This window comes from Monodelphis domestica, chromosome 5 (assembly GCF_027887165.1).
Source record: "Monodelphis domestica isolate mMonDom1 chromosome 5, mMonDom1.pri, whole genome shotgun sequence".
Taxonomy (NCBI): Eukaryota; Metazoa; Chordata; class Mammalia; order Didelphimorphia; family Didelphidae; genus Monodelphis; species Monodelphis domestica.
This window is the reverse complement of record NC_077231.1, coordinates 237,992,242-238,009,907: the sequence shown is the minus strand read 5'-3', so window position 1 is coordinate 238,009,907 and position 17,666 is coordinate 237,992,242. Positions and strand designations below refer to the sequence as shown.

Sequence of the window (17,666 nt, the reverse complement as noted above, 5' to 3'; positions counted from 1 at the left end):
TATATAATTAAGTACTAAATTATGTAGTCCAGATAATAAATGCAACAGTAGTTCAGATAATAAGGAGTTAGCTCTGTTTATCCACATTCTTAGCTAGCACCATGAATTAAGGATGAACTTTTTCTTTTTAATTAATTAGAGTTGTCCAAGAGTAGAAGAGACTGTTTCAAGATGGCACAAAACTACTGCCACTGAAAGTCTTCAGAAATGTAGTGACCATTCAGGGATATTATGGATGATCTTCCTTTATTCAGTGGGAATTTGGGCTAGAGGACTCCTAAGGTGCCTTCCAGTTCTAATATTCTATGATTTTAGAAAGACCTCAAACAGTTCTGCATTGGATGTGGGTCAGTCTTTGCAAACTGTAGCTCTCTCTACATTGAACCTCTCTGCCAGCAGCTAATTAACCGATCAGACTGAAAACAGTGATTTAACTGCTCCCCTTTCAGCCTCCAGTGAGGCAGCCTTGTAACTGTTAGGCAGTTGGATTCATCTTCTATGCCATTATTAGATCACTTGGATGATGGGATGAAACAAAGATCATGTTATTCACAGTAAGGGGGAGTCGTTACATTTGGAATGGGAAGCTCTCAGCCAGCTGGTTAGCTGAGTCCTTGGAACCTCGGCCCCTTTTGTTTCCCATTGATCTACCATGTTGCTAATGCATAGGTGGTATGGGACATGATTACTACCTTCCAGGAAGGTACCTCATATTGTTCTTTAGAATAGAAGTGCTTGTGCTGGCCTGGAAACTGCACCAGGGTTGTCTGTGCTCTGTTCATGAAAGCATCGGTCAGGCTTGGAGAGTACCTCCCTTCTGCTATTTGTCAATGTGCTGCTCCCCAGCTATAATGAAATAGTTGAAAAAGTCTATGAATTTCCAAGTAAATAGGGCACCAGCTTATCTACAGGTTTCATTAAGGGCTAAGCTGCTCCAATTCCATTCTCAATCACTCTACCTCTGAAAAGGTGCCCAGGCTGAATGACTTATTAAAACTGGCCTGGGAGTTGTTTGAGCCATACTTCTGCTTCCATTGGCCTTAGAAACCACTGCTTTCTTACAAGATCTGCCTTTGACTTTCTGCCATTTGCAGGAGCTGCCTGGATATGGAATAGGAATAGTGGGAGAAGAGAGAAGTAAATAGATAAATATTTCTGATGGTCTGGAAATTTGCAAATGAACTTGGCCACAAGGACCCTTCTCTCTTTAAAAAAATGACTAGATTTCCATAACAACTAATAGAGTTCCCCTTCCCACCACCATATAGAAAGATGATTCTGGGACAATTCCTATTTCAAAGGCTCAAAGGACATTTGAATTTTCTACATCACTTTTTCAAATAGAAAATTAAATCTAAAGCATAAAAATTCCTCTAACCTTTAAAAAAAATCTAAGTTAATTGAACATCAAAATATTTTTATATGTAAAGAAAAACAGAAAGTGTAAAAATATAAAACTTATTATATATTACTATTTGCTTTTTAAAATGATATAATAAATTTGAAACCTTACTTTCAAAGCTATCTTGCATATCTATGTTTCTGACTAAACCACCATCAGATATATTTTTTAAAATGCTTCAATGATTCTTTTCCATATATATTTTATTTTTTTGGCAATCCTTTTGCTAGCTTCCCTTATTTCCCCAAACCCTTCTTTTGATTAAAAAAAAAAAGAAGAGAGAGAAAACCCCAATCCTTATAGAAAGAATCATGGTCTAACCAAATCCATACATTTGCAATGGAAAGAAACATGCCTTTCATTTAAAGTAAGAAGAATAGTCTGAGGTTTTACTTCATACCTGTCTAATTGGCAAATATGGAAAAAAATGTACATAGTCAAATGTTTGAGCACCTGTAAGAATGATGGCCACTAAATGAAGTGACTAAACGCTTTTGATCCTTCCTCTGTACTGGACATATGCCAGGAGAAAATAAAAGATACACAGAAGGATTCTACCTATATCTGTATAGACATAGAAGTCTATGTACATAAAACATTTAAATGAACATTTTGATATATGTTTACATTTCTCAAATTATTTATAGCAATATTTTTTAGTGTAGCAAAGCAGTGGAAGGAAAATAAATATCCATTAGTTAGGGAATGGCTAAAAACCAGTTGTAGATGAATGCAGTGTGATATTACCATATCATAAGACTTGATACCTGTAAGGAATTGGGAGACATATGGGCCAATACAGAGTGAAAGATGAGTTTAAAAATACGTATGACTACAACAATGTCAAAGAAAGACTACTTGGGACTGAAAAACCAGTGATGGTCCTGGATGAATGTTGAAATTTACCTCCTCCTTCCTGGCAAAGGAGGAGATTGGGGAGGCAGAGGGGAAAAATACTGGGGCAGAATATTGCATATACTGTCAGATGAATTCATTGGGCATTTTTATTCAATAGTTTTCTGTATTATAGAAAATTTAGTCTTAGAGGAGTATCGATAGCTTTTTAAGCAAATGACCATGATTTTTTGAAAACATATCTATAACATGTATATTTTAGGGACCTAGAACACTACAAACAAAGACTTGGAGACCTTGGGGTCCGGGTGACAAATCAAAAGAGTCCAATCTGTGGGGGGCATAGAGACTATTGAAGGGGCTACAATGAGATAAAACAGGAAAGATAAGATAGGGCCAGATAATGGAGGGCTTTGTGTGTGGCTGTGTATCTATGTATATACATACATATACATGTATATATATACACACATATTCATATCTATACATATATACACATGCATGCATTCATATATAAAGATAAAGAAGTCCATGTTTATTTCTTTCTTTCCTTACTGTAACAGCCCTGTGCTCTCTTCTACCCCAGTGATATCTTTCATCAAGGAAGCTAAGGACCCTTTTTGGAATGAAGTGAACCTGATAGTTCCCTCTCTTATCTGGAAAGAATAAGAGACTATTATAGCTGGACCTGGTGAGAGAAGTGATTAATATAGGTCGAGTTCTTTTTCCTTGAGTGAACTTCAAAAGAAAATTATGGTTTTATAGAGGCAAGAAAGCTTCCAGAGAGGAAAGACACACCTGGAAAGTCTGAATGCCACAAAGAAGAGAGTGAGAGTAGGAGGTATGGAGAAGGACATCATGGATGGATACTTTATGGCCCTTAAAAAGGTGGACTAGGCTGAAGAAATTTTTCAGGTAAAATCTGATGATTCATTCAGAGCCTTATTGCGTGGAACTGAGATTATATATGAAAAAGACTTGTAAAGATACTGCAGTAGCCTCATAATAAGTCTTCCTGCCCCATCCTCTTTATTCTCTAATCTATATTTCATGTGGCTACCAAATTGATCTTCTTTATACATAAAGCTAGTCACATCATTGCTCAAAACCTTGCACTGCCTACCAAAGAAAGTTTAAATTTGTTTACCTTACTTTCAAGGTCCATCCTCCATTATCTACTTCTACCTTGTTTATTATATATTATCCCCTTCAGTACTTTTGGTGACTCTTTTCAGTTCTTCCCACACAGCCTAAAGTCTCCATGTCTTTGTTCCCATTGTTCTGTTGCCTCAAGTATTCTTTCTTCTTCTCTTGTTTAATCACTAGTGATTTTTAAAGTCCCAACTCACATGCCATTTCCTCTATGATGTCTTTCTTCCTTTCTTCTTTTGAGAATTAATAGCATTTCCTCACAGAGTAGTTTGCAACCCTTTAATTTACTTATCATGTAACAATAATGATAACAATAGTAATAATATTTACATGGTACTTCAAGGGTTTTTAAAGAATTTTTCCTTTGTTATCTTTCTTGGCCCTCATAATAACTCTATCAGGGAGGTGCTATTGTTATTCTTCTTTCACACATGTGGAAGGAGATTGAAAGGGGTTCAGTGATTTGTCCAGGGCCACAAAGCTAGTAGGTGACAGAGGCAGACATCAAACTAGAGTATTACTGGCTTTTCAACTCCTTTGCTGTGTCTCCTACAACATCTGGATGCCTCAAGCTGCCTCTTCCAAAGTCAGTGTGTGTAGGGCATAGAAAAGTAGCCTCTAGAAAGCTAGATCTAGAATGAGCAGTACTTAAGTTTCACTGATGAAATACCTCCTGATTGTGTGGGATCCTGGGAAAGCCACTTAATATTTCAGCATTTCAGGCAACTCTCTAAGACTATAGATTGCAAATTGTATCTTCTGCTTACCAGTTACTAGATCTTATATGTCTGTCTCTGGTTCTATCTTAACTTCAACTAGACTGTGAGCTCCATGAAGGCAGTTGCTATATACAAATTTTATATACCCCTAGGGACTAGCTTTAGTGTAGTCCATGCAGATTTGGTTGAATTTGTTGAACAGCTCTAGGCCCTGATAAAAGAGTAGGAGAGAATTTCATTTCTGAAAGGCATTTTCAGGAGGACAGTGCCTCCTAAGGCTTGCATTTTGAGCTCTGTCTCACAGTCAGGATGAAATGAGAAGTTGCATTTATGAGGAAGGCCTGGATATGATTTGACAACAGGGAAATAGTATAGTACACAGCACAGAGGTATTCAACAAATGCTTTTTGACTGTCTCACTGATGGATAGGAATAAGAAGACAAGGAAGGATGTTAGGAATACTGGGATATAATTGGATAATTCCCCCATAATAAATAGTTTGTCATTTTTTGGTTGGTAATATTACTTGTCTTTCAGGGAGTTCCACTCCCTTTTTTAAATTAAAAAGGACAGGGAGAAAATAAGGACTCAATCTCATCTGCCATTAGTCAGCAGGGTAAATAAAATATTATAATTATAATCAAGTAGGTGGTCCAGTGGATAGACAGTTTGACTCAAAATGGGAAAGATCTGAGTTTGAACTCTGCCTCAGATACTTACTAGCTGTACAAGTCCCTGAACTTTTAGCTTCAGTTTCCTCATCTATAACATGGGGATTAACACTTCCTAGCTGTGTGACTCTGGGCAAGTCGCTTAACCCCCATTGCCTAGCCCTCACCGCTCTTCTTCCATGGAACCAATACAGGGTATTGATTCTAAGACGGAAGGTAAGAGCTTAGATAAAATAAAATGAAGTAGGGATTAAAAATAACACCTACCTCACCATGTTGTTCAGAAGATCAAATGAGATAACATGGAAAGTGCTTACAGTGATATAGAAACACTATCATCATCGTTATCATCATCTTCTTACAATAACTGAGAATAATTGTTTTGGAGAGTGTGAGACACCTTCACAAAACAATATCCATGTCAACATTGCAGAATGAACATTTCCCTATGTATATGGTACAGTAGCAGAGATCTCAGTCATAATTTGTGCTCTAGGATAACATTGAAATCAACTATATTCATTAGCCACTGAATGTTCAGGAAGTCCCAGGTTTAACTGATTTATATCGGCATTAACTGCTTAGCTGAGACTGCCATTTGGTTAATATCTGGAATAGACCTTGGAGGCATATTATTTTGACTCACGTCAGTATCCCTCATTTGCAGATGTTATTCAGCATTAGTGTAAACCTCAAAATCTCTCATCGTGGGGAGATGCCTGAGCGGGGTACCCACTAGGGGTCACTGTTGTTGCTTATTACATATAGACTTCTAAACTGCTGTTAGGAGCTGACCAAGCCTGAATGCAACGGAAGGAGTAAATGAACCCGTTTAAAAAATATAATCCAGTGAGATTGTTTCCTAGGAAGCAGCTACCCTCCATGGGCTGATGAATGCTTAAAATGCTGCAGGTATGGCATAAGCTTCCATTATTACAAGCCTCGGTTTCTCTAAGAAATACCGCTCTGAGGTTTGTCAGCATTTGCCGTTTCAAAGCGCCGGGTTAAAATTTCAGACCATTCCCCATGAGATCCAGTTGTCAAACCTATTATTACTTAACAAGTTTCCCATGCACGTTCCCAGGGAGCTACTTTAAAATGGACTCACATGTTCTCTTTTATTGGGAGTGGGGGTGGGGGTCGGGGGGTGTGTGAGGATCAACTGCCTTTTGCATAAATGGAATGGCGGCATATATATGCTGTTGACTGATACAGCGCCTTGCAAACTTGAATGCCTGCCCTGGGCTCATTGTCCCTGGAACTGCAGGAAGAAACCAGGCTGTTGCCATGTATTAAAAACAGCAAATGTTGTGCTCTAGTTATCCCCTAAGCAGTCCTGCCTTGCTACCCAGGTAACTTAACTTCTCTTGCTTACAGTGGGATCATTTTAACCCAACTAGTGCCCACCTTCCCTTGCAGTCATTTCAGAAGTGGGCTTGCTCAAATCTGGAAGCTTTCCCCTGTCCCCATTTAATGATTTCCCTTTCAGATTTACCCTGCATACATCTTGCAAGTCCATAGAGATGTGTATGTTGTCTTACTCGATAGAATATGAGTTTTTTTTGAGAGTAAGCACCATGTTTTTACCTTATTATCCCTAGAATTTAGCAGCGTGTCTCACATAGGAATACCTATTGAGTAATTGCTCCTCCTGCTATTTTCCCATTTTCCTTCCAAAATAAAGAAGGCAAACAATTGTGATACTTTTCTGAATTCCTGCAACATACCCAAAAATGTAATAAGCCAACCCATAAATACTATTTTTAATATTGATAGCAGTGAGCATTCATAGAGTGTCTAAAGGCTTACAGAGTACTTTATATGTAATAATAATGGCTTGCATTTTTCCAGCATTTTAAGGCTTGGAAGGTACTTTAAAAATATCTCATCTTATCCTCACAACAACCCTGCATGTCATGTAGATACTGGGCCCCAATACTTATTCCCTTCTGCCTTCTACCTGCCTCTACTTTCTATAATTTCAGGAGCTGCCAAGAAACAGGAATAGTAGGGAAGAAAGGAGGTAGACAAATTGTCCTTAAAGTTTGAGATAAATTATTATGGATAGATAATATAGCTCTGCTACAAATTAATTATACCTTGTATTTATTCCAAAATAATGCCTTTTAACTAAAAACCATCTAGAAATGATCCATAAAATAAGCACATATTTTTAACACTTGTCAGTTTTGTTGAGCCTTTGTGGGATGTTTCCTAAAGGTCAGCAGTTATTCTAAGACTGTCATGGCTTCAGTGTGAGGAATTTAGCATCCATAGGTGATGGAGAGTAACCCAAAATTCAGTCTTATCAGGAAGCATGTATTTAATGGCTTTCTCTCAAAAAAGGTCCAATGACAATTGTCTCACTTGTTTAGAAGTAAGATGGAGATTATTGTCCCAGAGAGTGACTGAACCAAAGGAAAAACCACACAAAATTAAAGGGGTGGTGGTGGTATTATATACTCAAATAAATAGAAGAAGAGGAAAAAAATAGAGAGTTGGGGAATACACACAAACACACAGAAAATGTAATTTGTATTTATCTATTATTTATTTGAATATATAATACATTGGGATTTATAGATATGGGATATTAATTCTCCTCCTCCCACCCCCACCAAAGGTCCTTCTCCTCCTCTCTTTCTGCTAATTTGCTTTCTTCGGTGACTGACTGGCTATTATGATTTTCACCTCTGCCCCAGTGTATACTTGAAAAAGTGAGAATACATAAACACCACAGAGATTCAAAGGCAAATTAAATTTTCATCAATTGTCTTCCTTATTTCCCATGGGCTTTTAGTATCCTTTTAAACACCAAGGATAACAGCATTTAATAAATAAAAAGATTGTGAATTAGTGCACATTATAAACAAGATACTAGTATAGGCTGTATAAAGAATTTTTTAAAACTCCATATAAGTCCTGTCTTCAGATAGCTTACAATTTCCTTCCACAATTCTCATAGGTATATAAAAGTCAAATAACAATGAATGTAGCACAAAGAGAAGCAGAATGAGTGGGAGTGTCAGCAGAGGAAATCCAGTAGCAAAAGTGTCATGGAGAATTTCATAGGGGTGTGGAATTGTACTGGGCCTCAGTGGGGAGGTTATACCAATTTGAAAGAGAAAGGAGGTATAGGAATAAGTATTTATAGAATGCTGTGTACCAGGAACTATGTTAAGCACTTTACAAGTATGTCATTTGAGTAGAATGTGAGCAGACACAAAGGTAGGAATGGGATTTGGTGAGTTGGAAGGATTGGAGCATTACTAATGGAAATAACTTTTTTTTTTTGCTTTAGGGATAGTGTACCAAGGAAAATAATAATCTCCTTTTATACACAAATTCATAAATGTAATAGAAAAATCAATATTTTGATCTTTAGTAAGATCAACTTCAGACCATTTTCCAAGAAAATTCTTTGAACTATAGTTTTGCCAATAAGTTAATTGTTTTTCTTTTATCTAATTTTATAAAATTCTTCTTTCAGGAATGACAGAAAAAAATTCTACCTTGAGATATTCTATGACATTTACGAATAGCTACCTCTTTATCAACTGAGGACTGATAATTCAATTTATGTATGGGCTAAACCTGCCTCTCTTTCTACTGACCTGTAGATACTTCACTATTAAAAGTGCCACCAGAGGGAATGAAGGGAAGGTCCAATAAAATGACCAAGTGGAATATATAGCCATGCTAATATTTTGGAGATTTGGACTTTATTGTTGGAGAGGATATATTATCCTAAAATTCAGTCCAGTACAGACAAGGCTAAGGTGATTGACCTGAAAAACACAAAATGATTAAAATGAGTAGCAAATAAAAACAAATTCTCAACAAAAGCAGGAAATTTCATGTAGTGGAAGATAATTTAAGTTTTTTTTTAAGAGTCAATATATAATCCTGGCTAGTAAAAACAGATGAATATAGAGAGGAGTGGATGAAAACTGGTGGTATCTCCTCTAATTTCTAAAGAGGTACTGAGTAATTTATGATTACTCCAAAAAAAGACTGAAATTGGTCTGATTCCCTGCTTTGGTCTTTGGCTTTGATTTGACAGGCTAATTTCCAAAAGACAAGATCCTACCTTATTATCCTCCCAGAATGATATAGTTGAAAGGTTCTCATAGTCAGAACAGGATATTGCACTTAGTGGGGTTCAATACAAAAATAAACAGCCATTAAATATCTGAGTGTAGCAACATATTATGACTGAATAGTGGGGCTAAGGATATAGGAAGAGGTCGTGGCAACCTCTTTTAATGTAGTCCTAGACTAAATTATGAGTTATAGTGCCTAGTACTAGAGGTGATAGACTTTCTATCCACTGCTCTGGTTAGACTGTACAAAGGGATACAGAGGCTGGAAACCATTTAAAGAAGGACAACCAGAATGGAGAAGCACCTTCATTTAGTTAATTTCATATAAGGCTTAGTTGGAAGAAGTGAGGATATTAGCCTGGAAAATACTCATAATAACTAATGTTCTTAGCATTTTAAAGCTTAAAAAGTGATTTTGTATGTAATCACATTTGATATATTTCTTTGAGATAGGCATTACTATCATGCCCATTTTACAGATAATAAAAGTAAGGTTGTATTGTTAAATGACTTGACCAAGATAACATAGTGTGTGATGCAGAATTTGAGCAAATACTCTTTACTTAGTAAAGATGTGATAGTTGTCCTTAAGTATTTGAAGAACTTTTCTTCTCTGGAAGAAAAATTAGACTTGCTCTGTTTAGCTCCAGAGCAGAACTTGGAGAGGTAGACAGAAGTTCTAAAAAAAGCAGAGTTACGTTTCCATTTTTTTTTACCCAGTAGGCATGTATGGTTTTTTTTTTCATTTATTTGGTCAATTTAAAACATTATTCCTTGGTTACAAAAATCATATTCGATTCCTCCTTCCCCTCTCCCCTCCCTTCCTGTTGCCAACGCCCAATTCCACTGATTTCCAAAATTTCTTAATGGTTAGAACTATCCCAAAAGTAAATGGGTTGCTTTGGGAAACAGTGGATTCTCTCTCAGTTGGGATCTTTAGCAAAAGCCGGATCCATCTAATTGTTGGGCACATTAGAGAGGAGGTTCTTGTAAAGATATAGGTTTTACAATTTAGTACTTAGAATGTCCTCCCATGCTGTTTGTGTATAGCTCAGTCCTAGAGTGTAAGGACTCTATATTTATGTCTGAAGATTTTAGGAGTTCTCTCTTCCGAACCCCTCATCTTATAAATAGGGAAACCAAGACCTGGAAAGGTTAAATGACTTGTCCAGGATCACAGAAGTTATAACTGACAAGAGTCAGACTTTGAATTCCAGTCCTTGTACTCAAAAGTTATTGCTTTATTACACTATCCTGCTTCCATTTCTAGAAGTCAATGATTCAAATATATATCCCAATATCAAGCATGATTACTTCTTCTCTTTGTACTCATTGTTAATGGGGAAAAGTTGGTAATTATTTTTTGAATGTTAATTCAATGTTAAATTCTGCAAGGATTTGTGTTGGGAGGGAGTGGTAACCTGTGCAACATTAAACTTTTTTTTCTATTACTACTAGAATATTAAGGCTGATACTTTGTGGTTGAGCCCTTACAGTTTTAGGCTTTGTTTTTATTGAGCTCTTCAAAATAATATATATATATATATATATAGAGGGAGAATTGATAAAATATTAAAGGGCCTTTAAAAAGAATATAGGATCTTTTGATGTCAAGAATTATATAGGTGCCAACTAGAGAGTACACAAATTTTTCTGACAGTGAATGGGGGAAGATGGATGTATTCTATGTTAAGGAATAAAATAGAATAATTCATTAAGAGTTTGGTATGCATGCTATAGGTTAGGGATGTCTGAAGAGTCCTTGCCTCTTAGTAACATCATTGTTGTATGAATATATGTTCAGAATTAGAAAGAACTCTATACATTACCAAAACTAACATCCTCATTTTATAGGTTAGGAAACTGAGGCTGAGAGGTTAAATAATGTACAATGTTATGCAACTGAGGTCAGAAGTAGGATCCAAAATCAAGTGGGTTGAGGCAAAATCCACCATTTTTTCCATAGTACCATGATATCTCTGCTCAAAAAGACCTCAGACAAGGAGAAGAGTGTAATTTACTCTGTAGGCTATTTTAAATGGAGAGAGAGGAAAGGGGTAGGCAGCAGAGAAATCTGATATAGTAAAATATTCTGGAACTTTTTAAAGATCTTGGATTAAATACTGGTTCTATTACATAATACCTATATGACTGGCGAAGTCACTTAATCTCTTTGAGCTTCAGTTTCCTTATCTCTAAAAATAATTATTTGTACCTATATTATGAGGTTGTTTTCTCTAACCACCTTCTCCAATAGAATTTGGACTCATTGGGGACAGCTGGGTAGCTCAGTGGATTGAGAGCCAGGTCTAGAGATGGGAGGGCCTGGGCTCAAATATGGCCTCAGACACTTCCCAGCTGTGTGACCCTGGACAAGTCACTCAACCCCCATTGCCTAGCCCTTACCACTCTTCTGCCTTGGAACCAATACACAGTATTGATTCCAAGATGGAAGGTAAGGGTTTAAAAAAAGAATTTGAACTCACTGATTTACTATTTTTTGTCTTTATATCTAAGAGCCTAAACTATGTTTATTGAATTGACTTGAATCACAAATGAAATATCTGTAAAGTAAGCCATAAACATCAACTTTATTATTTTTCCTTCCAAAAGCTAGCATTTCTAAAACAAAGTATTGACATGTCTTTCACATACTTTGCCTCATTTGATATTTGCAATAATCCTAGGAGGTAAATACTTTTGTCATCACCATTTTATAAATTAGAAGAGGTTAACATACTTGCACATGTTCAAAAAAAGTGAGTGGGATTTGAGCTTAGGTCTTCCTGACTCAAATTATAGGACTACATCTAGTTTTTCTGGTTCCTTTCCTCCATCCCTCCCTTCTTCCCTCATTCTTCTCCCTTCCTCTTCCCTTCTATTCCCTCATCTCCTTTCATTCCTTCCTCCCCTAGTGGGTCCATATTTCTTCCAGGATTATACTTGAAATTCTTTGGCAATTAAAGTTCTTCATAGCCTGGTTCCTTCCTGTCTTTCTTGTCTTTTTTGTTTGTTTGTTTGTTTTGTACTTTGCTATCCTTCATTTAGTCTACAATATGGCTACCCTGGCCTACTGCCCATTTCTTGCATACAATATTTTGTTTATCTTTATCTTTATCTTGGCATTGACTTTCCCCCTTGCCTGGAATGCTCTCTCTCATAAACTCCACATCTTAGAGTATCTGGCTTTCTTTAAGTCTCAGCTCAAGTGTCACCTCTTCCAAGAGTGAGAAGGAAAAGAGAATAAACATTTATGTAGTACTTAACTATGTGCCAGGCACTGTGCTAAACATTTTACAAATATAATATCATTTGATCTTCATATAACCATCCTGGGAGTAAGTTCTATTTTTATCTTTATTTCACAGTTGAATAAACTGAGGCAAACAGAGGCTAAGTGACTTGACAGGGTTACAAAATAAGGAAGTGTATGAAGTTGTATTTGAACTCAGATTTTCTGACTCTAGGGCCAGCATTCTATCTACTGTGCCATCTAGCTACCATTGCTATACCCTACAAATCAGACCTTCCGAGAGTTTGACCCGGAAAAGCAAAGCTACTGAGTGTATGGAGCCTTATGACAGAAATTATACAAAGTTTATGAAGTGAAGTCTTTATCCTCAAATAATAAAAATATAATATGTAAATGGAAAGCATATGAAAGGCTTTAGCAAAATTCTACTTACAGTCTAAGAGAAGAAATGTCCTTACATAATTTTGGAATCACAGAAGGCTTCTGGAAGAGTTAACATCTAAGTTTGACTTTAAAGGACAGGTAGGAATTGAATAAGTGATGGGAAGGTAGGAACATTTGGCACAAAGAACAGCATAAGAAAAGGCATGGGGAGGGGAATAGTTTGCCATGGGGGAGTACCAGAATATGGAATTCTGGATTAAATGGGAATTTTAGCTGACAGGCAAGAGTGAGCCATTAGAGGATTTCTGAGTGAGTGGAATAGCCTGACCATATCTCTACATAAGGAAGATCTGGTGTCAACTGGAAGGATGGTTTGGAGGAGTACATAAACATAATGAGAAGAGACTTGTTTGGATTCAGAGGACCTGAGTTTATATTTCTCCTCTTTCAGTCAATGCCTTTGGCCAGCAAGCAACCAAATATGACATTCATGTAAAGAACCTTGCAAACCTTCAAGTGCTCATAAATGTTAATTATCAACAGAATAACTATACTTGACTCATTTTCTTTATCTGCAAAATAAGGAGGTTTATTTTGATGGCTTCTGAGATACCATCCAGCTCTAGATCTCTGATCCTATGACCAGGTGGAAAGTGATTTTCCTCTGGGCAGATGATAATGAGCACATTTACGATGCTTGTAGCAATGGTAATGAGAGGAGACTGAGAAAACATAAAAGTTGATTGGAGATGGAATTGACAGGACTTGGTGAATTATGTGTGGCCAAAAAGGGGAAAATTAAAAGAAGATACCAGGTTGGGGTAGAGGAGAGTGAGTAAATTATAGTAATGATGAGAACAGTGTAGCTAGAAGGAGGAACTGGTTTTCCTATGATGTATGTTGAATTGGGAGAAAGATGAGTTTGAGGTTCTAGTTATGCATTCAGAAAGGGAACCTGGAAGCTCTTAAAGATGTGAGTCTAGAGTAGTGTCCTCAACTCTTTTTTTGCTCATGGAACATTATCTTTTGCCATTAGAAGTCATAGAACACTGGATATTTACATTGGCAGTAGCATAGAAGCCTCATGAAACTCATGTTCTTGTAGTTTTCCTTCAGTAAAAGCAACATCTATGATGAAAGTTTTTTCAAAGTTCAAGGCTTAACATAATATTTTGGGATTAGTGAATATAGATAATAGTCAAATATTGTTAATTTGCTTATGACAGTGTTTTACTACTTAGACTAAGTAACATTTATATTAAATAAATTAATTATGAATTTTCCTTTTTTTCTGTTATGTCATTGGTTGCAGCATGGTATAATGGTTGGAGGCCAATCTTATAGCCAAGAGGAACCATTTTCAAATGCTTTATCTTGCACATACACCATATTTGACCTTGGGCAAGTCACTCAATTTTTCAGGTCTCTAGGCAATTCTCTAAGACCATATTCAGTAGAGAAGGTGCAGACCTACATCAGTAGAGGTTATTAACTCTGCGAAGATAATAATGAAGGCATTGATTGGATGATAGCAATGGAAATAAAATGGAAAGAAACAGACACAAGATATTTTAGGTATTGGGGTGAACAGGAGTTGGTAAGTTATTGTGTGTGAGAGGTGAGAGAGAAGGAAAAGTATAAGAAAACATGAAGGTTTTAGGCATAGGAGAATGGGTAAATGATAATGTCACCTATGGGATTGGTGCATCCAGAAGGAGTTTGCTAAGTTTACTTGTCTTCATACTTATGTCTGGAATAGCACAGCATCTAAAACTTTATGGCACACCTTATGAAATTCATGATATACTTTTGAGAATGGCTGTTTGCCTAATGCAGGTCTGAACTATCAGGTTCTTTTTTTGTTGTACATTTTTCTTTTAAAGAGTAAAAATGTATCATATATTTTGTTTATTTCCATTCATGCTTTAGCAGAAAGTTATTAGAAATCCAATAACCTTTCCCCCCTGGAAATATTCACTGTATTGTATAAAGCAAACCATAGTCAGAGTGGCATAGTCAAAGTTGGGGAAAGGAATTGTGGCAAATTAATTAGCAGATAGTTGGGGTATTTGTTTTGATAGATGGTGATAGTTTGGAATCTTTTCTTAGAAAAGGGTTCTTAAAAGGGATGAGAGGGAATGTCTTTTAAAACAGTGACCACATTTCTTCCCTTTTTTTCTTTTTTTAAACAACATTGATGCTCTGATTCATCTCATGACCATTATATATTCCAGGTACATAGAGTGGTTTTGGTAAAATTTCTAGGCTGATTTTTGTGACTTAAAACTTAAATTGTTGACTGAATTATGAATATAGACTAGTTTAAATAGAAGGTATTGTCATATGATCTGCTTTTTGACAGTAACCACAAGGAAAAGCTCCAGTTTGAAAGCCTAAAGCATTATACTATCAGACACTAGTATTCTTATCTGGGAAATAAATTTGAAGGCTTCAGTGCAATTTAAGTTGTTTTTAATAAGAGAATGTGTATGTGTGTGCATGTATGTATATATGTGTATATCCATGTATATATAAACACCTACAGATCAACTCTTTTCAATACAAAGGAGAAATGGAGGGAATTCAACTAGGATGTTAATTTGGTGTATGAGTGCTCACTAGGCTGTGCACCTCACTTGGGGATGGGGAAAAAAACAAGCCCTACTCTTTCTTTCTGTAAGTACTATTGGCAAATACTCTGTTTTTATTTAGCTGTTGCATTAATTTCAATGAGGCACTTATTTGAAAGGCACAATGCTGTGTAACCCTGCATGGAAAAAGGAAATGGCGCTAGGTTTATCTTCCATTGCATGACCATTGTCTGCCTTCTTTGAGCAGCTGGGCCAGTTGTCTTCCCATATTCTTTAGACTCTGAGAAGTCCCATAGAAATCAATGAGATGCTTGTAGTACTTAAGGCTATTTTCTGCTAATCAGATGGAGCCTTGGTCTTAAGCATATATGTGATATCAGACCAGTAATTACTGAGTCAACCTGGCACTAGACAGAATGTGTTTCTGCTAATTAAAACTTGTTGCATTTGAATGGCTTTCTTTGGCTACACTGTACGTAGAGAAACTAGGGTGAACAATGAAAGGAAACCATTTTCCCCCCTCCCTTCCTACCCAAGACCTAAAACTGCAGATGGCCCGCACTGTGTGTGAAGCACCTAGTCACTGAATTAGCCTTTTGTGTGCAAGAAAGGAAGGTAATTTGAATGTTTGAACCCCCCACAGGAAGCTTGTCTGAAAATGAACAATTCACCAAATAAAGACTAATTAGGGCCTAAATTAATTAGAAGGTGTGGTTTGAAAGGACGTTGATGAGAAGAGTCTGTCATTTTAGACAAATGGAATAGAGCTAAATAAATTAGGCCCCATTAATATCTCATTGTTCTGTGAGCAGCTCTCTTTTTATTGCATTCATTAGAAAGCCTACTTGAATAAGCCTTCACTGGCCATTACTGATTCAGCCCTCATTTACCAGAGCCTAACACACAGTGTCTGCATTAAAAACATTTCAACAAATCCTCATAGCTTCTGCAAATTAATATTTATATTTCCTGGTTGTTCTGCTTTTCATGTGAGATGAAGGCTCTGGATGGTATTGTCGTCTTCTTCTTCTTCTCTTTTTGGTCACTAAATTGTCAGAATGGAAAAACTCATTTTTTTAAAGGCAAGCCAGAGAAAGGAAATCTCAAAAAGAATGGGGAGGGGATAAAGAAAGGAAAAGCAAGATGGAGGAGTTAAAAAACATCTGAATTCATTAGTAAATTGTATTTTTTCCTTCAAGTTCATATTTTCAATGACACATTATGGTACTACTTTATCTTTAAGAGTATCCTAACTACTTCAGAATTCTAATCATACTTTGATGACTTTTTAAAGCCAGATTCTAAAGCCTTACTACTGTTTATAATGACATAAAGTGCAAGTGTCAGCATAATATGTTTCTTCCTTTGAAGTAAATACAATTTCTTTTTCTCTTTCTTCTCTCTGTTTACCTCTGCCTTCCCCCTCCTCAACAGATGGAGTGTTTGGAAGATGCCTGCAAGGACCTATGATAGACATGTATCGATATGAAGTTACACCCCCAATTCTTGAGCATCTAAGGACCATCTTGCAGAAGCTCTCCCATAGAGGTACAGAATGGGTCAAATAGAAGAATTGGTTCATGGATTTAGGACAACAGTTTTGATAAGTGGTGCACTGATGGGCCCTGCAATGTTGAGTTTTTAGCAAATGATTGTTATTAAAAAAAAATAACCCAGAGAGCCTCATAGTGTTTCTTGGTTACCTTGAAAATTACCTTTGCCACGAGTGGTCAAGATTAGCAGAAGTGTTTTGGTAAAACACATCCAACTTGAAAGCAAACCATTTAACTGAAATTCATTCATATTGCCAAGAAGAGTCAGAGGCTACTGAATTGTAATGCGTGTAACCATTTTTTTCCATTATTTTTCAAAGTGAAAAACTTTGTATATCAATGAAGAGCAGAGGTTCAGGTTCTGAAGGCACAGAAACTTTTTGTATGGTTTAGTATGCTTAGCTGGAAGTCAGGAACTTAGGTAGTTCTAGTTCATGAGCTGAAAAATTTTGTGACCTTAGTTGAGTTACGAAAGCCTGTTTTCTTTTGTTCCTTTTATAAAATTGAGATAACATCTGGCTGCTTACTTCACAGGGATATTAAAGAAAAGGTAATCTTTGAAAAAAAAAAGTTCTTTGTGGTAATCAGAGTCAAAGATAAAGTTGTGTATAATTATTTTTATTGTCAAAAAGAAATATTTCTGTACTCAGAAGTTTCATAATAGACTCATTTATAGATCTAGCACACAGAAATAACATGAAGCTTTTGAAGAGCTAATTGCATAGTTTCTTGATGGAAGACATATGGCCACTCTGAACAGGTGGCCAAGATGTGGCTGGGAGGGTACAGGAATAGGCATCATTAAAGTGTTGATATTTATTCTAGCATCAAAATACACCAGACTCTTACATCAGTGGGAGAGATTACATTCAATTCAGTGTGATGTTTCCTCTCCTTTTTTGTGCCACCATTCTGTTTTTAATTCTTGGCATCACTGAATCTGTTCTAGGATAAATCTGGCTTTCCAAAATGTAACTCAATT

General features: G+C 36.4%; 1 protein-coding gene across 3 annotated transcripts in view; it reads left to right on the top strand.

The window, feature by feature from the left end:
- The window catches only part of PTPRN2 (protein tyrosine phosphatase receptor type N2), a 1,540,336-nt gene that overhangs the window by 419,661 nt on the left and 1,103,009 nt on the right, over positions 1-17,666 (top strand). For all 3 annotated transcript variants that reach the window (XM_007504686.3, XM_056800889.1, XM_056800890.1), the window contains one exon: positions 16,566-16,679. In XM_007504686.3, coding sequence (XP_007504748.1) covers positions 16,566-16,679 — 114 coding nt within the window. The remainder of the gene's footprint in view (positions 1-16,565; positions 16,680-17,666) is intronic.